This window comes from Amblyraja radiata, chromosome 12, assembly GCF_010909765.2.
Source record: "Amblyraja radiata isolate CabotCenter1 chromosome 12, sAmbRad1.1.pri, whole genome shotgun sequence".
NCBI classification, from domain to species: domain Eukaryota; kingdom Metazoa; phylum Chordata; class Chondrichthyes; order Rajiformes; family Rajidae; genus Amblyraja; species Amblyraja radiata.
Window position 1 is genome coordinate 43,128,787 of NC_045967.1, and position 24,991 is coordinate 43,153,777.

General features: G+C 44.6%; 1 protein-coding gene across 2 annotated transcripts in view; it reads left to right on the top strand.

Moving 5' to 3' along the window:
* The window catches only part of gdpd2 (glycerophosphodiester phosphodiesterase domain containing 2), a 78,074-nt gene that overhangs the window by 41,669 nt on the left and 11,414 nt on the right, over positions 1–24,991 (top strand). For both annotated transcript variants that reach the window (XM_033030642.1, XM_033030641.1), the window contains 8 exons: positions 161–259; positions 5,935–6,028; positions 9,381–9,526; positions 10,308–10,390; positions 13,450–13,600; positions 14,905–15,129; positions 16,244–16,389; positions 17,887–18,034. In XM_033030642.1, coding sequence (XP_032886533.1) covers positions 161–259; positions 5,935–6,028; positions 9,381–9,526; positions 10,308–10,390; positions 13,450–13,600; positions 14,905–15,129; positions 16,244–16,389; positions 17,887–18,034 — 1,092 coding nt within the window. The remainder of the gene's footprint in view (positions 1–160; positions 260–5,934; positions 6,029–9,380; positions 9,527–10,307; positions 10,391–13,449; positions 13,601–14,904; positions 15,130–16,243; positions 16,390–17,886; positions 18,035–24,991) is intronic.

Consider the following 24,991-nt stretch of genomic DNA (forward strand, 5'->3'; position numbering starts at 1 on the left):
AGAAAAGACCTACATAACTTAAAGGAAAAGCTAGCAGGGAATTGGATAAAATCTTACCAAGGAGAGAAAAACAGCAATGTGAAAAACGGGGAAGATAAAATCATGTAAGTCTTTTTCCAAATCAATTATGACACAATGTTATATTTTCCTTCCTCTCCAGGTTGCTATGTTGGTTTCCATCTTTCTTATCTTGGTTTTGATGATCGTCATTAGAATACAATGGAAGGAAGAATGGGATGCTATACACTTGTCTCTTCAAGTGAGTTTTCTCAATAATTTAACTGATGTGACTAATATTTCTTTGAAAGTGGTCGTCATGCAAATGCTGTTTTTAATTTCTTCTTTCGAGCCACAGTAGTTGAGCCCTGACAGGTTTGTGCAAGCTAATTCCTTCAAATTTTGCAGTTTCCCATTGGCGCCATGGACTTGGGTCGAAAATGATTTTGGGTAAAATATTGGGCATGCAACTAAATGGAAGTTTCTTTTCATTCTAATATGTAACAAAACTATCATATATCTATTAAAACTGTGTGTGGGTGGGGTGTGTGTGTGTGTCAGTTTGCATGTGAAACGTATCTCCTCGAAAACCAGACGCCGAAACTGGAAAAATTTTACATATTTCAGTAGAGATTTTCGAAATCCACTCCTCTGTACATTTGGTATATTATTTTCGTGACTTTTTAATTAAAATTGTTGACCAATCCGGCCTTTTTTTTACAATCTGACTGCTACCCAGCTGCTGACGTTACAATAACAGTGAAATGTTTACATCTTCTGGTAGAAATGTTCCTTATGATTTCAAAAATCCAATCCTCTATAAATTTGGTCCATTATTTCCCAAGATATTTACTAAAATTTATCACCAAACTGCCATTTAAAAAAAAATATTAAGATTGCCCAGCTGCTGACCTCACAATGCCTTTCCACGTGACCCCCCCCCCCCCACCGGTCTGGATTAATGCAGCAGCTGTCAATGCGCATGCGCAGTTTTCCATGAGGTTAGTCCACCTCCCCGCCCGTTCTTCAAAAGGCGCAGAAAAATCGAGAAGGTTCTGCAGCAATGATTCTACAGCTCTGCTCCGCTACAGGATCTTTGTTCTGAAGATCTCGAGCTCAGAGGCGCCTCATGCGATGAAGCTTCTCCTCACTGTCGGCGCAGCTCGTGAAGCCCCGCCCCTCCCCTCCCCTCCCCCCCCTCTTCTCACTTCTTCCCCTGTCCTTCCTCCCTCTCTCCCCTCTCCTCTCTACCCATCACAGAGGATGACCTCCTCTCCAGGGAGGCCCGATCGTCTGGTGTCCCCGCCCCCCCACCCGGCCCAGCTCTGGCACGCTGGTGGGTGTGCTTCCCTTTGCGGAAGCCACGATCGGCTGGACCCCTGCTTTTCACCATCCTCAGATTGTTCCGTGCCTCACTCGGGGTGCCGCCCCACCCCTCTCCTCTGTCTCTCCCCCCCCTCTCCAACTCTCTCTCCCTCCCCTCTCTCTCCCTCCCCTCTCTCTTCCTCCCCTCTCTCTCTCCATCCCCTCTCTCTCTCCCTCCCCTCTCTCTCTCCCTCCCCTCTCTCTCTCCCTCCCCTCTCTCTCTCCCTCCCCTCTCTCTCTCCCTCCCCCTCTCTCCCGCCACCCTCTCTCCCCCCACCCCCCACCCTCTCTCCCCCCACCCTCTCTCCCCCCACCCTCTCTCCCCCCACACTCTCTCCCCCCACCCTCTCTCCCCCCACCCTCTCTCCCCCCCCCCCCTCTCTCTCCCCCCCCCTCTCTCTCCCCCCCCCCCTCTCTCTCCCCCCACCCTCTCTCTCCCCCCACCCTCTCTCTCCCCCCACCCTCTCTCTCCCCCCACCCTCTCTCTTCCCTCTCCCTCCCTCCCTCCCTCCCCCCCCCCCTCCCCCCCCCCTCTCCCTCCCTCCCCCCCCCCCCCCCTCTCTCCCCTCTCCCTCCCCCCCCTCTCCCTCCCCTCCCCCCCTCTCTCTCCCCCCCTCTCTCTCCCCCCCCCCCCCTCCCTCTCTCCCCCCCCTCTCTCTCCCTCCCCCCCTCTCTCTCCCCCCCTCTCTCTCCCCCCCCCTCTCCCCCCCCCTCTCTCTCCCCCTCTCTCCACCCCCTCTCTCTCCCCCTCTCTCTCTCTCCTCCTCTCTCTCTCCCCCCTCTCTCTCCCCCTCTCTCTCCCTCTCCCTCCCCTCTCTCCCCCCTCTCTCCCCTCCCTCTCTCTCCCCCTGTCTCTCTCCTCTCTCTCTCTCTCTCCCTCCCTCCCCTCTCTCTCCTCTCCCTCTCTCTCCCCCTCTCACCCCCTCTCTCTCTCTCCCCTCCTCCTCTCCCCCCCCCCTCTCTCTCCCCCCCTCTCATCTTGCTCCCGCCCTCTCTCTCCCCCCCTCTCTCTCCCCCCCTCTCTCCCCCCCCTCTCCCCCCTCCCCCCTCTCCCTCTCCGCTCCCTCTCTCCCCCTCTCTCCCCTCCCTCTCTCCCCCCGCCCCCCTCTCTCTCTCCCCCTCTCTCTTCCCTCTCTCCCCCCCCTCTCTCTCCCCCCTCTCTCTCTCCCCCCTCTCTCTCTCCCCCCCCCTCTCTCTCTCCCCCCCTCTCTCTCTCCCCCCTCTCTCTCTCCCCCCCTCTCTCTCTCCCCCCTCCCCCCCCCCCTCTCTCTCCCCCCCTCTCTCTCCCCCCCTCTCTCTCCTCCCCTCTCTCTCCACCCATCTTATTATATAAAGTGGTACAAGTTCTGAATGCATTGGTTTTCTGAAGAGTGTGTTCATATGAATGCAATAAATGGAGTAGATACTGTACCAGCCATCTTCAACTCACAGCATGCATTTGCAACCTCATTATGTTCAAGATTATCAAACACTGTCACGGGAAGCCAGTCTTGAGATGTCCTGCTCTATAACATAAAGCGTGATGGATTTGTTCTCATCTGATTCCAGATGACCTGCGAATAATATCATTGTTTTTATCTATTGAATTTAGAGTTTCTAGAAAATAAAATGCTCAGACAGCTGCGGCTATTTAGTAGACAATTCAGTAGTGATGCCAAAGATTTTTGTTTGCACATCAACCCCATAAACTGTATGAATATCCGGAATTTATGTTTAATTGATATTCATTGGCGTTTGACTAACTTAAAATATCATTATGCCAACTAAAGTTTAATTATTATCCACAAAACTTCCCAAATGTCTTCACAATGTTGTAGGTCATGTGTAGTTATTTTTAGAATGACAAGAAAGATTTAGGGATTAGCACTTGAAGTAAAAGTGTAAGAGTGTCGGTGATGGTGAGATCACTCCCGGAGCAGCAGTGGCCTCTGGTTTTATTATCCACCATTGGCTCCAATCTCACCTTTAGGAAAGTGTTCAAAAACACATAATCCTCCGCCATTTCCGCCACCTCCAACGTGACCCCACCACTCGCCACATCTTCCCATCTCCCCCCATGTCTGCCTTCCGCAAAGACCGCTCCCTCCGCAACTCCCTCGTCAATTCTTCCCTTCCCTCCCGCACCACCCCCTCCCTGGGCACTTTCCGTTGCAACCGCAAGAAATGCAACACCTGTCCCTTCACCTCCCCCCTCGACTCCATTCAAGGTCCCAAGCAGTCGTTCCAGGTGCGACAAAGGTTCACCTGTATCTCCTCCAACCTCATCTACTGCATCCGCTGCTCTAGATGTCAGCTGATTTACATCGGTGAGACCAAGCGTAGGTTAGGCGACCGTTTCGCCGAACACCTCCGCTCAGTCCGCAATAACCTACCTGACCTCCCGGTGGCTCAGCACTTCAACTCCCCCTCCCATTCCCAATCCGACCTCTCTGTCCTGGGTCTCCTCCATTGCCAGAGTGAGCAACAGCGGAAATTGGAGGAACAGCACCTCATATTCCGTCTGGGGTCCTTGCGTCCTTATGGCATCAACATTGAATTCCCCCAATTTGGCTAGCCTGTGCTGTCTCCTCCCCTTCCTTCACCCTCTAGCTGGCTCCTCCCACCCTCCCATCCGCCCGCCCTCGGGCTCCTCCTCCTCCTCCCCTTTTTCCTTCTTTCTTTCCCCACCCCCCATCAGTCTGAAGAAGGGTTTCGGCCCGAAACGTCGCCTATTTCCTTCGCTCCATAGATGCTGCTGCACCCGCTGAGTTTCCCCAGCAATTTTGTGTACCTTCACCTTTAGGAAAGTTGTGCCATCTGGCGGTCATACTATGTATTACTGCGCACAAAGGCAATTGCTTTGAGAGAGACTAGCAATTTAAAAAAAGGGGGAATTATGCCTCTGAGAGTGGGAGTTCCCAATTTATTTAGAGATATCTTTTTTGCTGAAGAGATGTGTCCATTAGTGAGGAGGAGAATGAATGATCATTTTTCATCACACCAGTAACCGTACTCATTTTACCTTTGATGAGAATTCAGGGATCGCTGACTGACCCGCTGAGTTACTCCTGCACTTTGTATCTTTTTTTTGTAGATTCTGTCTGAAGAATGGTCCCGACCCAAAACATCACCTTTCCATGTTTTCCAAAGATGCTGGCTGACCCACTGAGTTACTCCAGCACTTTCTGTCCTTTTTGTGTAAACCAGCACCTGCAATTCCTTGTTTCTACATTTTAAATTGACTATCTCTTCTATCAGCTGTGCTGTTATTATTGGAGACACGAGGAATTGCAGATGCTGATTTACAACAAAAAAAAACAAAGTGCTGGAGTAACTCAGCGGGTCATTGAACATCTCTGGAGGACATAGATACTCTAAGTTTTGGGTCAGGACACTAACTCCAGCACTATGTGTCTTTTATTATTGAATTGGTTCTGTGTCTGAGTAGAGCCATCATCTTTTAATGTAGCTTCCTACTGCACCGTCCAGCTCCTTGTCTCCAATGACCCACCATGAACTTTTGAGTCCACTTTCCTGTTAGTGTTCAAAGCTGAACTGCTTCAGCAACGAAAAGAGTGCAATCCCAAGGATTTTAAAATTCTTAATCACATATGCTGGACAAGATGACAAAATGTTACATGTGCCAATCAAACTAGAAGAAGGGATCACAAGAAAAGCATATAGTGAATTGACATCTAGTATTTCTAGACCAATTATACACAGAAATAAGTTTAAACTAGTTTACGCACCCTTTTTCATTCAAAAACACTCCCAATTTACCGTGTGAATCTTTCCCAATTAGCTGCAAATTGCAAGTTCATAAATGCCCTTTGCTCCCGATTGCACAGACTTTGGGTTGTGGCTCATTATACTGTAAAGGGCCTGTCCCACTTGGGCGTCATTTGCGCGTCATTTACGCGACATCCTAAAAATTGGGTGGCGTGACGTGTGCATGGCGCGTGGTGAGGCGTGGTGGCGTATGCAGTGGACCACGGTTACTCGCGGCGCCCCAGGATTTTGGGATGCTCAAAATCCTTGGGCGCCAACTGCGTGACCTATCCCTTGCGCCCGCTGAGGTACTGATGGTGTACGCTGATGTACTGACGGCGTACGTGTAGCGCGTGGTGATGCATGGTTACGCACGGTGACGCACGAACATTGCCTATTGCGCTAATTTATTATGCGTCAACGTCCGTAACCATGCGCCGCCCGTACGCCGTCGGCATGTCATTTACGCGTCATTTGAGCGCCGCACCATGTGACTACTCGGGTATAAAGCGCCCGTAGTTTTGAACATTTTTCACTGGGAAAATCCTTGCCACGGAGATCGGACTAAGTACAAACAACATCGCAAATGGCTCCCCAAAGAAGCAGGGCCCTCAAGAGCGCTTGGCGCGCGACTGGCGTACTGCTAGACGAGTTTCGCGTGACTGTCGCCCGTCAGTCACTGCCGGCCTGTCACGTAAATGGCGCCATAGGCCCTTAAGACTGAAGGTTATGTGGAAAAGGTCATGGAAACTAAATTTATTTGTTTTCACTTCGAATTAAGGATTTTACTTAGGAATTAATAGAAAATACTTTCTGTTTGTGCAGGTAACAGCCCCTTTCTTCCACATTGGTGCAGTTGCTGGTGTGACTATTGTGGCTTGGTTCATTGCTGAACACATTTTGCAATCTAAAAGAAGAGGTGAGTAATAGATGTACTTTAGAGAACAAGACAAATAACAGCAAATACGAGTCAAAATTCTAAAATTCTCAAAGATTACATCTGCCACCAATGGCTGATGGCTCGAGTACTGTGGGTTTATTCGAACTTTGGGTGCTTTACCATTTTAGAAATGTTCTAAAGAAATTCAAGTGGATATTGTGATTACTTAGATTTGTTGGTGCATTGTACTCTTCTTTTGAGAAGTCCTAATATTTAGATTTCTTAGAGAAACAGCGGTTGAAATTGTTTCTGCTGCCTTAATCATGGGTTTTAAAGTGCCTTTTGAAGTGCCTTTTCTTATTTGAATCGCACCAAAGACTGTAGAATCCAATGCAAATTTTCAAGTAAAAGATGGGGGAGGGGGACCACCTGCACTTACCAGACATTGTTAATTCTGGCCAAATTGGAGCAGCCAGGACATTAAAATTGAGTAAAGGCTTGTATGCTGCTAGGCCGTTTTGGTCAAGTTAAATGTGCCTTTTGCAGAACTGGGACAAGCTGCTGAATGGTGCCAGTTTGTCTGTGGCCTAGATAAGAGCTGCAGGGAAAGAATGGGACATCTGCAGATTCTTACAATTAGGTGTAAATTGCATGAAACGGATTGGGTCAAATAATCTAGCTTTACTTTGCTAGATGTTGATTGGGTTAAGTGTTGAGCCTTGTCTGGGTTTCTTGAATACCTCGCCACATGTTGCATAATTCATCTTTGTTAACTTCCATCTAGAAACTTTGTCAGATACATTGTATTAGTTACTGTATTATTGGGTAAGGGAACTGTCTAACATGTACTGTGTTAATCGATATTTGTTATTGGACTGTTTCGAGACTACCCCCATGTGGTTCGGCCCCTTAAGGTTCGGGGACCTATAAAAGGTAGCTCCCACGAGGTCCGATGTCGATCTTCTGGAAGAACGCTTGGGACTGCATGACCTTTTGTAGTGTCTCTGCTTGCACAAGGCTAGGAGGGCTTGGCCAAGCAGATGCAAGGAACAAACCTGCAGTGGTTAGGTATTGTATAGGGGAATTTGTGTTGTGCTATCCAAAATAAAGTTTAGTTGTTCAAGGTAGACAAAAATGCTGGAGAAACTCAGCGGGTGAGGCAGCATCTATGGAGTGCCCTTGTTACAAGTGGGGGGATGGGGGGGGATGGGGAGAGAGAGCAGTATCACGGGGTATCGAAGAAACCCTGGTGAGAGCCTCATCTATGGTAGAAGAGGGGAACCCCTGTTCCCTGAAGAACGAGGATATCTCCGATGCCCTGGTGTGGAACACCTCATCCTGGGAGCAGATGCGGCATAGATGGAGGAGTAGGGGATGGAGTCCTTACAGGATGCAGGGTGGGAAGAAGTGTAGTCCAGATAGCCATGGGAGTTAGTGAGTTTATAGTGGATGTCGGTCAGAAGTCTATCACCTGCGATGGAGATAGTGAGGTCAAGAAATGGTAGGGAAATGTCAGAAATGTTCCAGGTGTATTGAGTGCCGGATGGAAGTTAGTGGTGAAATGGATGAAGTCAGTGAGTTGTGTGTGGGTGCAGGAGGTGGCACCAATGCAGTCGTCGATGTAGCGGAGGTAGAGTTCGGGGATGGGGCCCTGGTACGCCTCGAACAAGTATTGTTCGACGTTTAGTTGTTCAAGTGCTTGATTCAGTATTTTAATGACTGAAACTAGACTGAGGGGGAGCTTAGAACGAGCTTAGTAACCCTGTAGAACGTCAATGAAATATTTAAAGTTTGCATTGAATTCTCTGCTTGCAATATTGCCTTGAGTGGAGCTGGAATGCATACTTACTGATTCACGAATTTAAATATTGTATCATCACACAGATAGCAGTGAACCATTATCCCCACAATTATGCTGCTGAATGGCTTTTTTTAGTTTTAGTTTTATTTTTAGAGATACAATATGGAAACAAGCCCTTCAGCCCACCAAGTCTGTGGTGAACTATAGTTCTATTCTACACACTAGGGACAATTTACAGAGGCCAATTAACCTATACACTTGCATGTCTTTGCTATTTGGGAAGAAACTGGAGCACCAGGAGAATACCCACGTGGTCACAGGGAGAAGCTATAAAGTCTACAAACAGCACCCCTTGCCAGGATTGAACGCAGGTCTCTGGCGCTGTATGGCAGCAGCTGTACCACTGCGCCACCGTGCCGCCCTTTTTATGAAAGATTTTTTTAAGAACATATTCTAAAAATATACAGTTTCATAATAACATATTCTAGCTTCCACTTGGTGGGGTTGTGTGGCTTGGATCTTGAACTTTTCACCCACAGACTCAAAGGAAGTTCTGCAGCCACTGCAGTGAAGGAAACTTCAAAAATTATCTCAATAATTCCAGAATTCTGTTGGGAATGGAATTATAATACCAAAGATCTTTAATGGTTTTGATGTCATATACCTGTCAGAGAAGGAAAAGCCCCTGCAATGGTCAAGTAGACTTTTCTTATGAAATCAGTAGAGGGAACATGTTACACCCGCTGGGTGATGATGGAGAAATGGGCAAAGGTCAATATTTTAGAATTGGACCGCTGATTTGCTCACTGTTAGAAACATAGAAAATAGGTGCAGGAGTAGGCCATTCGGCCTGCACCGCCATTCAATATGATCATGGCTGATCATCCAACTCAGTATCCCATACCTGCCTTCTCTCCATACCTTTAGCCACAAGGGCCACATCTAACTCCCTCTTAAATATAGCCAATGAACTGGCCTCAACTACATTCTGTGGCAGAGAATTCCACAGATTTACCACTCTCTGTGTGAAAAATGATTTTCTCATCTCGGTCCTAAAAGACTTCCCTCTTATCCTTAAACTGTGACCCCCTTGTTCTGTTTTAGGGCTTAAAATTAAAATTAGGGGGTTGGAAATATGACAGCTAAAGGGGTGGCAGGTTGGATGGGAGATAAATATCTTTCCATTACCACTTATGAGTCGGGAGTATTCACCCATGTACTTCCCCTGACCACTTCAACACCGTCAGGTGTTCCAAGTGCACTCTCTAAATCTCAGTCAACCATCTGGTGTACTTTACCCCCTTGATGTGCAACTGCAAGCTATGAATCTTTCCTTTGCACTTTTTGATCTATTTCCCAGCTGCAGGCTCGCTACAGACTTACTTGGTCACAGCTACAGGCCTGCAGTTTACACAGGGAATCCAAAAATATTCTGGTTAAGTTCAGCTGAAGCAATGGTGTCCAGCTTTTCTGGCCATTAAACCTCCCTCACATCTTTCTGTACATATTTGAACAAATGTTTGTTTGCTGTTACAAAGCCAGTGTTTTGATCATGGAAGTTATATCACCAATTTTAATTTCTACTTTTAGTTTTTCAGATTGTCTTGTCCATATTCTATCTTGGGGTGGTGATATTTCTCTATTTCATTCCTCTCGCAATCTCCTCTCCTTGCATTATTGAAAATGAATACCTGGGGCCAAAACCAGCTTTGATGGGGCATCGTGGAGCACCCATGGTAAGTATCTGACTTTTTATTTTTATTTTTGCATTAACCTTAGAAGCAGAGGAATATAACAGTAGTTAAGTTACCCAGTTTTAGGCAGCACAGTGGCGCAGCGTTAGAGTTGCTGCTGCTGCAGCACCAGAGACCCGGGTTTGATCCTGACTACTGGTGCTGTCTATACTGAGTTTGTACATTTTCCCTTGTGGGTTTTCTCCAGGTGCTCGGATTTCCTCCCATACTTCAATGATGTACAAGTTTGTAAGTTAATTGGCTTCGATAAAATTGTAAATTATTTCAGGTGCACACGAGAGTGCTAGTGTACGGGGTGATCGCTGGTCGGCGTAGACTTGGTGGACCGAAGGGTCTGTTTCCGTGCTGTATCTCTAAAGTAAAGTCCAAAGTCTAAAAAGTTATTTACACCTCAAACCTCCTGTGTTTACTGTGTAAAAAGAGTTAAGATCTGTTCATGATCTTACACCATATGGTCAAAATATATGAGAATGTACCGTGCTATGATAAGAGGTTACTTTGAGTAAGTTTTACATTGCATATTGTATATTGGGCTATCTGATTTGAGAGCTTTACCCTTAATTCGTGCTTTGTTTGACAGAGTTATCACAGGGAGAGATTGATTTTCCATTCAATCGTGTACATGAACTGAGAATGCTTAAAGCAAAATGTAGGTAAAGTGGAATAGTGTAGCCTGAGCATCATCTGACTCGTGTTGTATCTGACATTGGCATTATCAGTCGATATAAGGTATCTCATATGGACACTGTTGTGCATCTTTCAGTTGGCTCCAGAGAACACTCTGATGTCTTTCGAGAAGACTGTGGAATGTAATGCATCTACATTTGAAACTGATGTGCAGATTAGGTATGTGACAAACAGTGTTTAGTTTTAACCTGTGAATATCTTGGAGTTACCTCAGCCATTTTATTTTTTATTGCATCTCCTGCGCAATCAATCCAACCTCATCAGTACAATCAGTACATGTCTGAAAAAGGGTCTTGACCCGAAACGTCATCCATTCCTTCTCCCCAGAGATGCTGCCTGACCCGCTGAGTTATTCCAGCATTTTGTGTCCACCCTCATCAGTACAAGGTCAGGTAGCATCGGGGCTGCCTCCAGCTATATTAATGACAGATGCACTCAAGTGACATGTAAAGACACTGCTCACCTCCTTTCCAATCAGCTGCCAACCACCTCACTGCCATACAACATGGGGAAAAAATATAGCATATTCCAGATTTTTTAACAATGCCTGGAGGTCAAAGGTGTGCATTGTTGGGATCTGAGAGTGTTTTATTCCAAGGCCAAATCTTATTCATCATAGTTCAGCAGCAGGCTTTTGGCACAAGAAATTTGTAAATTGTATTATGATGATCAGTTTGGATGAAATTTCACTTTCTTGAAAGAATTACAAAGGGCAAGCAAGTTATAATTAGTGATCAGAAAAGAACCTACTTGTGGGGGGGGGGGAAACTGTTATTTCAAATGTAGATTAGTTTAGAGATACAGCGCGGAAACAGCCCTTCGGTCCACCGAGTCCGCACCGACTAACGATCCCTGCACACTAACACTATCCTACACACACTAGGGACAATTTACATTTATACCAAGCCAATTATCCTACAAACCTGTACGTCTTTGGAGTGTGGGAAGAAAACAAAGATCTTGGAGAAAACCCACGCAGCTCACGGAGAGAACGTACAAACTTTGTACAGACAAGCACTCGTAGTCAGGATCGAACCCAGGTCTCTGATGCTGTAAGGCAAGTAGCCTTGCGACCATGCCGCCCTTGTTTAATGTTTAACAACCCTGTCATTCATTCACATGCTTACTCGTTAAACTAGGTAGATTAAGAAAAATAATCAGATTGTGTCTGTATAAGTGTGCTGGCTATGAGGGTCATTAACAATCAATACAACCGTTGACCAACAGTGGCCAAGCTGCAATGGAGTCCAAGGTCAGAACAGGTGCATCATCTATCTATCTATCTATCTATTATTCTATAAAACTCTCGCCCCATCCGTCCGACATCCGTCCGTCCGGCTGCCTGTCTGCCTTTTGATTCGTTGACTTTCTGCCTTTTGATTTGTTGACGGCTGCTCCTTCCTATCAGCTTCCAACACACTTCGAAACAAACTTGCAAGCCAGGAACACTCTGAACCATTCACTGCTGCAGCAGGCAGGGGAGGTGCAATTGGATTTGTTTTTAAATCCACTGCTGAGGGAGGCAGGGGAGTGCTGGAATCTTACATTTGGGAACGGCTTCAGTTCCATTGGACGAATATTGGGTTGGGGGATCACACCATTGGGGGACCAGACCCAACGGGTCTGCACTTGGTCTAGTTTCATTTAAAACTGAGGTCAAATCAAGGAGAGAGTGCTGGTGGTCAGATGCTCTGTCAGAGCCTGGGGATGTGGAGCAGAATCAGGTTGGGATGATGATCAAGTAAGAGGCTGAGGGAAGATTCAGTAGGGAAGAGTCACGGTAAGTAGGATTAAGAGTGAGGGGTGATGACAGGAAGTTGTGTCATACATACAGTAGAGAAGGAAAAACACTTGTCACTCATTACAGTTACTGCTGCTACAGACTTTCCATGGTCTTTTTACGAGCAATTTATAGTTGCAAGAACCCCTTTTTTAAGTGCACAGGCTGCCGGCAACATTTCAGACTGAAGAAGGGTCCCGACCCAAAACGTCACTTATCCATGTTCTGAGATGCTGCCTGACCTGCTAAACTACTCCAGCACTCTGTGTCTTTTGTAATCTAGCATCTGCAGTTCCTTGTTTCTACTTCTCCGTTTCAAAGTGCAAGGCCCTGAGAGGGAACCTGGGGTTTGTGCAAGCAGACAAGCAATGCCATAAACAAGGCAGTGAAGCAAGCTAATGGCATGTTGGCCTTCATAACGAAAGGATTTGAGTATAGGAGTAAAGAGGTCCTTCTGCAGTTATACAGGGCCCTGGTGTGACCACATCTGAAGTACTGTGTGCAGTTTTACTCCTAATTTGAGGAAGGACATCCTTGCTATTGAGGCAGTGCAGCGTAGGTTCACAAGGTTAATCCCCGGGTTGGTGGGACTGTCGTATGAGAAAAGATTGAAAAGACTGGGCTTGTATTCACTGGAATTTAGAAGGATGAGAGGGATATCTTATAGAAACATATAAAATTGTAAAAGGACTGGACAAGCTAGATACAGGAAAAATGTTCCCAATGTCCAGAACCAGAGGCCACAGTCTAAGAATAAAGAGGAGGCCATTTAAAACTGAGATGAGAAAAATCTTTTTCAACCAGAGAGTTGTGAATTTGTGGAATTCTCTGCCACAGAAGGCAGTAGAGGTCAATTCACTGGATGAATTTAAAAGAGAGTTAGATAGAGTTCTCGGGGTTGGCGGAATCAAGGGATATGGGGAGGCAAGCACGGGTTACTGATTGTGGATGATCAGCCATGATCACAATGAATGGCGGTGCTGACTCCAAGGGCCAAATGGCCGTCTCCTGCACCTATTTTCTATGTCTTTGTATATAATGACCAGCCAGGACAAAGGAAAGTACAATCATGAATCTCATTGATTCCCTTGAAGGATTATAGGAGGGTGTAATCATCCAGGCAAGTGAATTGTACCCAAACAGCCTACTTTCCACATTTGCTAGTTCAGGGAAATCTGGTATGGTATAGTATTTTATTTGTCACTTGTACCAAAGTACAGTGAAATTCTTTTTTGTATACTATACATAAGCACTTAGATTTCTGGTCAATAGTAAGTTTTCCTGGGTTTCGACTACAGAGAATGCTACATTAGTGGCATAAATGGAATTACATAAGTTAAGTAGAATTTATCTGCTGGATAACATGAGGAATTGAATAAATCAGCCATTGAATGTAAAACTAAACTGATGAGGTTTTACATTTCTCTTTTTTGCCTAGTTTTGATGGAGTGCCATTTATAATGCATGACAACACATTTGAAAGGACAACAGACATAAAGGAGAAGTTTCCAAAGAGAGTTAACGATGAATCCTCAAGTTTTACATGGGCAGAGATTCAGCAGCTCAATGCTGGGAAGTGGTTTCTGAAGGTGAAGATGCAGTAGTTTTTTTTAACTTATGTTTGTCTCTAACACCAAAGTACAGGGAAATGCTCTGGCCCATACGGGAAAAAACAACCAATGAATTCAAAGCATACGTGAGAAGTAAATAATTTTAGGAGAGGGCTTTCCATCAGCATGAAAATCCTAAATTCAACTCCAGGTAAAACTGATAGGATTATAGTCTCTTCCATAGCTGGTCAAAATAAAAGAAGAACTTTTACTTATTTGGTGCCTTTCATGAATCTGTCAGAATAACGCAAACTGATTTATAGCAATTAGGTGTTTTTGAAATGTATGTAACGTGACAATCAATTTACACATCAAACTTTCACAAACAGCAATTAAATAATGATGGAGAAACTCAGCGGGTGACGCAGCATCTATGGAATCGAAGGAAATAGGCAACGTTTTTGGTCGAAACGTTGCCTATTTCCTTCGCTCCATAGATGCTGCCTCACCCGCTGAGTTTCTCCAGCATTTTTGTCTACCTTCGATTTTTCAACATCTGCAGTTCCTTCTTAAGCAATTAAATAATAATGGACATCTAAAAGTCATCTCCTCTAACAGTTTAGTATTCCACCGGTAGTGTAATGACATATCAGTCTAGACATTTGTGCGCAAGTTTCTGAAGTGAGACTTGAACCCACATCATTCTAACTCAGAGGAAATATTTATATCTTTTATGAAATGAACTCCTGGAGCTTCAGTCCAGTTCTTAGTACACGAGAATCCCAAACAGAAAATTAATGTAATGTAATGTAAAATTAATGTAAAATGAGGTGATATTTTCTCCCAGAAAGACCACACTTTTTCGAATTAAATAGAAATGCCATATAGGAAATGCACGTGGTTGCCATTTCTGATACAGGGACTAAGGTATATTGAGAAAATGATTAGAGCTGCTGCATTTAGCCAATCTATATCTAACATCACTGGATGGGATACCATTCAGAGAGTTATAATTTACATCTAACCTACAATATACTTGCTTTGGAGAGTTCAATGATGACAGAAAAGTTTGTGCTCAATAAATGTTTATCACTCAATAGTTACTTTTCTCAATTTAATGAACCTATCACCAAAATTAAATAAAGAACCTTAATAGCAATTGAGAAATATTCCCATTGTATGAGGAACTTTAAAATTGATACTGTAATTTTCAGTTAAAAACCTACGTAAATTTTTAAGGTAGGCACTCAACAAATGGAATATGAAGGTTATGTGTGGTAAATAATAACATATTTCTGAGGGTTGGCCTAACCATATGCTTCTCCGACTATATTACTTGACAGAAAAAACCTTTCAACACGGTACAGTCACTATCAAAGGAAACACGACAAATTGCTAGCCAACAGAATGTTTCTTCCCTGGCTGAGGTGCTGAAACTTGCAAAAAAAACTAAAAAATATGTAATGTTTGACTTGCGCACTCCAAGTAACAGATCTCATCCATACTACAACACTTCGCACAATGCTGTTATAGAAACCATCTTGAATTCCACAATTGATCACAATCAGGTAAGGAAATAGTGTTTCAATTTCAAATGGGCCTGTCAAGTTAAATTCAGAAAATCTTCATTGCAATAGATCACTAAAGCTATATCATTGCTCTCTACAACAAGTTGACCCGAATGAGATTATGTTTAAATTTATGTCTTACTATATTGCTATAAAGACTAATTCATCTTACAAGGAATTACTCCCAGATGTAAAGCAATTTTAACTGAACATTTACACCTGTTTATGATGATGATTAGGTAAGAATGGAAAATTGTAGAGAGCATGTAATAGCAATTCATATCCACTGACAGGGAGGTTCCTGGGTTAGTGTATCAAACAGGCTATTCTATTCTTGCATTTGCATCAGTCTAGAGACACTGTAGGTGGTCATGTTCTAGTTCTGAGGTATTTCTTGCCATTATAAAATGATATGATTTTTATTCCTTTTACTTAGCAGAGGACTTAGCTGGGCTAGACACATAAATACTGCAATTATCATTTCCTCACATTTTAAGGGAAGAAATAACGAATTCACCGTGATAGATTTGGCAACTCTACAGTGTGATTTTCGACACAGAATTAATAGGGAGAGTGTCAGATGATTAGATTCTATCTTTTTCTCATCCCCTCTGCAGAATCATTGTGAATCAGTTGGGAATACTTGTTTTCAAGTCTTGGGAAACAAGACTGATTAGCTTTGAGATAGAATATCTGCACGTGGATTTGCACAGAATTTTGACACAATTATAATAAAATAGCAATTGGAAACGGGTGTACCTGTATGATACGCAACTTTCTTTTCATTGAGTTATACAGTTAAAAAAATATTGAGTTCTCAAATTTTGCCAGACCACACTGATTTATAGTCCACTTTCCTAAAAAGCAGGAAAATGCATCAGTGCATGCAAGATATTATGTAGAATAAATAATCTATATTATAATCATTGAACATATTATTGGTTAATTATGAGATTTGTCAATATATCTATCCTATTGTCAAATCTATGTATTTCCACCTCAACAATAATGGTAGGCTCTGTGTTGCTTCAACTCATCTTCTGCCCATATATAACAGTAAAAATCTCAAATATGCTCCTTTCTCTATATGCTTTGTATACTTGATACCTTGTAGATCCTATGGCTGCCCAACCATAAGAATAGCACCCCGCCTGGATTCCAGCAGGTTCTGGGAGAAAAACTTGAACCAGAAAAATTGCAGCAAGACAAAATTCATATAATTAATATTCGTTATAGCAACATCAGTGAAGCAGAGATTAGGTGAGTTATTTTTGAAATATCACAATACAACCATGAATGTGAACCAAACTGAAAACTCTGTAAAGGTGACTGATAGCACTAAGATGCACTATTTTGTGAATTTGTTTTTTTAGTTTAGAGATACAGCACAGAAACGGGCCCTTCGGCCCACCGGGTCTGTGCCGACCAGTGATCCCCAAATATTAATACTTTCCTACACCCACTAGGGACAATGTTTACATTTACCAAGCCAATTAACTTACAAACTTGTTCGTCTTTGGAGTGTGGGAGGAAACCGAAGATCTCGGACAAAACCCACGCAAGTCTCGGGGAGAACGTACAAACTCCGTACAGACAGCACCCGTAGTCGGGACCCTGGTCTCCGGTGCTGCATTCGCTGTAAGGCAGCAACTCTACCGCTGTGCCACCGTGCATCAATTAAGTTCTTTGTACTGAATTGCACTATAGTTTTTTAAATCAAGTTCCCTACTCCGAACCTTAGCTTCTAGGTGCATAATTTAGGCATTTATTCTGAACAGATTAAATCCTCTCTAAATTTCACATATCTGCTTCACAATAGATTATGTAGTTTTAAGGATCATTCTCTGCAAAGGAACAATTTTGTACCATTCGTGCCATTTGTATCATTCTGCTGCTTTAAGTATAATTGGCATACGTACCGATAATGGATCAATAAAATTCTTACTTGCAGCAGATTAACAGGCACATAAATGCAATGCACACATTTATTTCAAGTTCAAGTTCAAGTGAGTTTATTGTCATGTGTCCCTGTATAGGACAATGAAATTCTTGCTTTGCATAAGCACACAGAAAATAGTAGGCATTTACTACAAAACAGATAAATGTGTCCATATACCATGATATAAATATATACACACATGAATAAATAAACTGATTAAATTCTGCATTTAACATGACTAAATGTGTATACTCTTTACTCTGTGAGCTTCTTGTGAACAAGAGATTTCATTGCACCTTGCAATTTGTGGCAATAAACAAATCTGAAATAATACTAGTGCTGACTTAAGTCCCACAAGTACTTACAAGTAAGTCTCCCTAATTTCATCCTCAACATTTTTTAGAGGAACTTCAATGATAGGATAGAATGGTATGTTATGGATTTCTCGGAGTTTAGTCAGTGCGGCCAATCATCAGACTTAGTTTTTCCAGTATTCGTACATTAGGATTGGATGTTGACATTGTCTTGTAGAAAGTTGCCAATGGAAAATTTGAGGTTTGATGGAAGTATTTATAAATATTAGATCAGGACAACTGCAGCAGATTTTACATTTTTAAATAAATTTGAAGTTCCAGATATAGTGCAAGCAACTTTTGTGCTTCCAAGGCTGTGCACCAGATGACTGCAGATAATAAAAATGGTTGTTCTAATGAAAGTCAAATGTTGAACAGAGGATATAACCATCTTGTTCAGGATAATTTGACATTTTGTTGAAAGTATTTGGCTAATGCCTTGTTTCGTGCAAATTGTACTTTCAGGAAATATGCAACAGCAAATATCAGCACAAACGTTTATGTTGTCAATGAACGTTGGGTGTTCTCGACACTATGGTGTGCCAAAGTAAAGTCTGTCACAACCAATGCATGTCATATCTTTAACGAGATGGCTGTACCCATTTGGCATCTGGTAAGTGAAATCTTTAAACTGATGAAAATGACATAAGGATTTAGGAATACTAGGAATGAAATCAACAATCACAAGAAATCAAGAAGAAGATTATGTTCCTTAAACAGAGGCACAATCAGGGCTGGATTTACGTATAAGCTAGACAACCTTAAGCTTAGGGCCTCGAGATCTAGGAGGGCCTACTCACCTCGCTGCCTCACCGACCATCCGCCCACCAGGACCTCCTACTCTTTGCCCGCTGACCCTGGCCACTCCACTGCCCTCCAGCAGCCCGCACCCGTCGCCTTACCTGCAGCCTGGACTCAGCATCGGGCCTGAAGTTTCCACGCTGCAGATTCCCACTACCCTGGATTTGACTGCGCTGGGTCCTAGTGCTAGGCCCCCTAACCCTGGTAATCTCAGTGGATGTTCCACTGGGTCTTCCCTATTCCCCTCAAACCATATGACCCCAGCTCTTCCACACCCACACTACAGTCCTCATACCCCACTCCCCCCTGACCACCCACCACTCCCGCACCAGACATCGCCTCGCCTCAGTCCGCTCACCTGCCTTCCTCCGGCCCCAACCCCCATCCTTGCCACAGGCCCAACACTCCAGAGCTTCAAACGGCGAGCCGGGTAAGGCATCGCCCGCTCCGCGGTGAATCCAATATGTATTTTAAAACCAACTGTTTAATGACAACATACAGTAGGATCTGTCGGGTAGTCATGGTCCTCTAGTCGTGGGGGTGGTGATTGGGAGGGGGGGCTCACAAGTGAAATAGCTTAGGGCCTTCATCTAAATCCGGCCCTGGGCACAATGAAAGTGGTTCTAAATCTTGGCGTGGAAACTGGAAAAAAGAAAATGCTGAAAATACAGTTCACAGAAACCCAAGAACAAAAATATTGAAAAGTAAATTAAGTGAATTCAGGAAGCCTTTGAAGTGTTCCACAGAACTCTGTACTCTGGTTCCAGGAGGTAGCCAAACTCAAGTAGACACCTTTTTGAATTCCTTAGATTTGCCTATCTTAAATGAAGAACAAAACAAGATAATGACTGGAAGACATAACAGAGGGTGAATTAAAAAATTCAATTAGTTGGCTCAAGCTGAGCAAGTCACCAGGATGTGATGGTTATACAGCAGAATGGTACAAGGAATTTAAAGATGAATTAACACCTATTATACTCCAAGTCAAGTCAAGTCAAGTTTATTCGTCACATACACATACGAGATGTGCAGTGAAATGAAAAGTGGCAACGCTCGCGGACTTTGTGCAAAAAGAAAAACAAACAAACAACCAAACAAACTACAAACAGAATGGAACAGAATCACATATTCTTAATATTGTGGGCGGAAGGAAAAAGGGAAAAAAACAGCAATTAAAAAAAAAAAAGCAGTAGAGTGGTACAGTAAAGGCATTAAACTGGGTTTAAAAAAAGGCACAAACACCACCGAGCTGGAGGGAGGCAATTATCTCTGCTATACCAAAAGAAGGTAAAGATAAAACAGAGTGTGGGTCATTTAGACTGATATCAGTTCTTAATGTAAATTATTCACTTTTATCATGGCCAAACGGTTAGAACAGTTCTTGCTTAAATTAATACACAATGACCAGACAGGGTTTATTCGACAACGTCAAACACAGGACAATATACGACGGATACTACATATTGTGGACGACATTCAAAAAAATAAAATTGAAGCAAGTGATAAGTGTGGATGCTGAAAAGGCATTCGACTCTGTGAACTGGAACTTTCTCTATTGAGTTCCACATAGATTTGGCCTGCATGACACTATTGTTAAAACCATACAGGCACTATATAATAAGCCCACCGCTAGAATTAAAGTTAACGTATATTTATCAAAGGGTTTTTCTCTTGAAAGGGGCTCAAGACAGGGATGTGCGTGGTCACCATTACTCTTTGCATTATCTTTGGAACCACTAACTCAATGTATAAGACAAAATGAAGAAATAAAAGGTATTATTATTCAAGGGACAGAACATAAATTGGCCTGTTATGCGGATGACATTTTGATTTATTTGGGGCAAACAAACTCTACCTAAATTGATGCAATCACTCGAACAATATGGTCAACTATCAAGATATAAGATTAACATAGGTAAAACACAACTGCTTACATACAACTACAGCCCATCAGCAGAAGTCAGAAGTAGGTACCCTCTGGCATGGCAAGCAGAACATCTCAAATATTTGGGCATCATTATACCAAGGGATTTTACAGAATTATCAGAATGCAACTATTCACCTATACACCAACACATTAAGGAGGACATAGCTTGATGGAACCTAATTCCTTTCTTAATTCTCAGCTCGAGAATTGAATCTAAAATGAACATATTGCCAAGACTGTTATATTTATTTCAGACCCTACCAATAGAGATTAATTAAAAACAATTTAATGAATGGGACAAAATATTGTCAAGATGTATATGGCAAGGTAAAATACCTAGGACCCGTCCCAAAACCTTACAGTTAACAAAACAAAAGGGGGGGATGGGGTCTACCCTCTCTCAAAGACTATTATCAGGCAGCACAGCTAAGATCTATGATATGCTGGTGCAACCCATGATATGATGCTCAATGGAAAAATATTGAAGAGAGAACACTCGTCATTCCTGTACAATCGATCATAACTGACAGCAACCTACAAGACTATAAATGCTATTGAAAATCCTTGGGTAAAATGGACTTAAAATATGGAAAACAGTTATAACAGAGTATAATTTAGAGGAAGACATAATTCTTAAATGGTGCGCATATGACACAGATTTTACTTCTAATAAATTAGATAGTAGGCTTAAAGAGTGGACAGTTAAAGGCATAACTGCTCTTTGTAACATAATGAAAGAAGGAACACTGTTAAGTTTTGAAATGCTTAAGGAAAAATTCCAGTTAGAAAATCAAGACTTCTATCGATACTTACAGATGCGGAACTACGTTAATAAAAATGTTAAAAATAAAACAGAGTTGAATATAGGTTTGATGGGATTATTTAGGAAAGCGTGTAACTCAAATACTGGTAGTAAAATAATTTCATGTATGTACAAAAGGTTATTGAATCTTAAATCACACTCAACCTTGTATATTAAAATGAAATGGGAGAAGGAAAGAGGGATAATTATATCTGGGGAAGAATGGACAGCAATATGGAGGTATCAATGGAAATGTACCAGCTCACAAAGCTGGAGGGAGTTTAGTTGGAAAAGCCTGATACAGTATTTTATTACACCTTCTCAGAAATCCCATTACGGTGGGAACTCTCCAGTTTGTTGGAGAAAATGTGGAAATTTAAAGGCAGATTATTACCATGTTCTCTGGGATTGCCCTGTTATTAAAGATTTTTGGAGAGAGTTACATGGGGGAGAGGAGTGGGGAGGGAGGGAGGGGTAGAGGGGTAGCGGGAGTGGTGGAAGAGGGACGGGGTAGTGGTGGAAGAGGAACAGAGGGGTAGGGGAAGGGGTGGGGGAGAGAGGGGAAAGGAGGGGAAGAGAGATGGGTGGGGGAGGAAGAGGGGTGGGGTAAGGGGAGAGAAGTGGAAGAGTGGGGAGGGAGGGGTAGGGGGAATGGTGGAAGAGGGACAGAGCGGTATGGGGAAGGGGGCGGGGGGAGAGAGGGAAGGGGGTGGGGTAGAGAGGGAAGGGGGTGGGGGAGAGAGGGATGGGTGGGAGAGGGAGAGGGGTGAGGAGAGGGAAACATAGAAATTAAGTGCAGGAGTAGGCCATTCGGCCCTACGAGCCTGCACCACCATTCAATATGATCATGGCTGATCATCCAACTCAGTATCCTGTACCTGCCTTCTCTCCATACCCCCTGATCCCTTTAGCCACAAGGGCCAGATCTAACTCCCTCTTAAATATAGCCAATGAACTGGCCTCAACTACCTTCTGTACCAGTGAATTCCAGAGATTCACCACTCTCTGTGTGAAAAATGTTTTTCTCATCTTGGTCCTAAAAGATTTACCCCTTATCCTTAAACTGTGACCCCTTGTTCTGGACTTCCCCAACATCTGGAACAATCTTCCTGCACCTAGTCTGTCCAAACACTTAAGAATTTTGTAAGTCTATAAGATACCCCCTCAATCTTCTAAAATCTAGCGAGTACAAGCTGAGTCTATCCAGTCTTTATTCATATGAAAGTCCCGACATCCCAGGAATCAGTCTGGTGAACCTTCTCTGTACTCCCACTATGGCAACATGTCTTTGAGCATTGGGCATTGTGACATCACACGATGGAACGTTCACCAGGGGCTGGGGCTGCTTCTATGGGTGAGAAGCCAGTATTTTTTGAAATATTGGGGGGGGAGGGGGTGGGGGGGCTGCGGCATCACACTCACATTAACCACCCCACAAACACACAGGTGGGGGGAGGGGGGTGAGAAGAGGGGAGGGAGGGGAGAGGAGGAGGAGGAAACGGGACAGATTTGGGAGAGAAAGGAAAGCCGGGTAGGGGGTGAGAGAGGGGGATGGGGAGACAGATGTGGGGGAGGGGGGAGGGGGGATGGGGAGGGAGAGTGGAGGGGGTGGGGGGAGAGAAGTGGAAGAGTGGGGAGGGAGGAGGAGAGGGGTAGGGGGAATGATGGAAGACGGACAGAGGGATAGGGGGAAGGGGGCGGGGGTAGAGAGGGAAGGGGGTGGGGGAGAGAGGGATGGGAGAGGGAGAGGGGTGAGGAGAGGGAGGGGGGAGGAGAGAAGGGGGAGAGTGGGGAGGGAGGGAGGGGTAGAGGGGTAGCGGGAGTGGTGGAAGAGGGACGGGGGAGTGGTGGAAGAGGAACAGAGGGGTAAGAGGAAGGGGTGGGGGAGAGAGGGAAAGGGAGGGGAAGAGAGAGGGGTGGGGGAGGGAGAGGGGTGGAGTAAGGGGAGAGAAGTGGAAGAGTGGGGAGGGAGGGGTAGGGGGAGTGGTGGAAGAGGGACAGAGGGGTTGGGGAAGGGGGCGGGGAGAGAGGGAAGGGGGTGGGGTTCAAAGGTTATTTATTGGTCACATACACCTAGGTGTAGTGAAATGCTTCTTGCCAATGCAGCACATAAAGAAAGAATACAGACATAACATTAATAAGAGATTTAAACATAAAGAACATCCCCCCACAATGGCTCCCACCATGAGGGAAGGCACAAAGTCCAGTCTTCAACCCCAGTTCACCCATAGTCGAGCCAATTGAGGCCTCCACAGTTGCCTCTACGGAGGCCCGATGTTCCTGGCCGTTCTCGCCGGGTGATGGTGCTCCGGCGTCGGGAGAATCCTCACAGCGGCTTGGGACACCTGGAACGGCCGCTTCCGTACTGGAGACCGCGGCTTCCAAAGCCAACAAGGCCGCGCCGGATGGAGCTCCACTATTGGCGATCTCGTCGCGAGATCCCAGGCTCCCGGTGTACAGTTCAGCGCCGCTGCCCGCGGCCGGCCGCTCCACAGTCCCGCACAAAGATCTTATAGCAGAGCTATAGGATCTTTGGTCCCACAGCTCCGCGATGTTTTACCCAGCGGTCTCAGCTCACCGGAGCTCCAGCGCGGCGACCCGGACAAGGCATCGCCCGCTCCACGATAGCGCTCCAGCGCTGTGCCGCTGCCGAAGCCGTGGTTCTGGGCGGTCCCCGACAGGAAACGCCGCTCCAGGCCCGCTGGTAGGCCGCGAGGACGGGTCGAAACTGCAGCCCGGAGAAAAGCTGCCTCTCCGACCAGGTAGGGACCCTCAAAGGTAGTTTCCCCCTTCCCCCCCCCCACCCCCCACATAAAAAAGTCTAGAACTCCAGAAACAAAACACTTTAACTAACTAAAAATAAAAAAAAAGATGAAAGGACAGACAGCTGCTGGCTGGGCAGCCGCGCACAGGTCAGCGCCCCCTGTTGGAGACCTGACCTGGTAGAGAGGGAAGGGGGGTGGGGGAGAGAGGGATGGGTGGGAGAGGGAGAGGGAGAGGGGTGAGGAGAGGGAAACATAGAAATTAAGTGCAGGAGTAGGCCATTCGGCCCTTTGAGCCTGCACCACCATTCAATATGATCATGGCTGATCATCCAACTCAGTATCCTGTACCTGCCTTCTCTCCATATCCCCTGATCCCTTTAGCCACAAGGACCACATCTAACTCCCTCTTAAGTTCCGATTGGGCATATATGAACATTGGGCATTGTGACATCACTCAATGGAACGTTCACCAGGGGCTGGGGCTCCTGCAAAGGCATATGTAAATGAATCCATTCCGATTGGACATCTGTGAGCATTGGGCATTGTGACATCATACGATGGAACGTTCACCAGGGGCTGGTGCTGCTTCTATGGGTGAGAAGCCAGTTTATTTTTGAAATATTGGGGGGGGGGGGGGGGAAGGATTTGATTAAAAACGTGTACTTAAACACCACGAAATGTAATGAGGAGCGGATAATTAGAAAGAAAAGTGAAATCTCTACCGAAATGGAAAAGATGTCGGCGATTCTGCGTCTGGTTTCGGAGATGCAGTGAATCAAAGGAAGAAATGCAGCCAGCAGCCGTCCATGTAAATGGATCCATTCCGATTGGACATCTGCGAGCATTGGGCATTGTGATTGGACATCTGCGAGCATTGGGCATTGTGACATCACACGATGGAAACGAATCAAAAGGAAGAAAGGCAGCCGGACGGGCGACAGGCACACAGTTTTATATATTAGATGTGCCCCTGGAAAGTGAGACCATGTTTTTTGGACTCGTACCTGAAGACTGGCAGAAAAAAGACAAATACTTACCGAATATATTGATGGTATCTCACAAAAAGGCTCTCACAAAGAAATGGTTATCACAGGAGAGCCCAACTCTGAATGCATGAACTTTATTTTTACACATTTTTGATTATATGGTAAAGAAAGTATCACTCCCTAAGTGTTCGTAGTTTTTACTGTGTTCTTGTTTCTATATTTGTTTTGTACAAATCTCAAAAAGAGGCAATTCAAGACAAACATAAGTGGATGATGTATACATATAGCA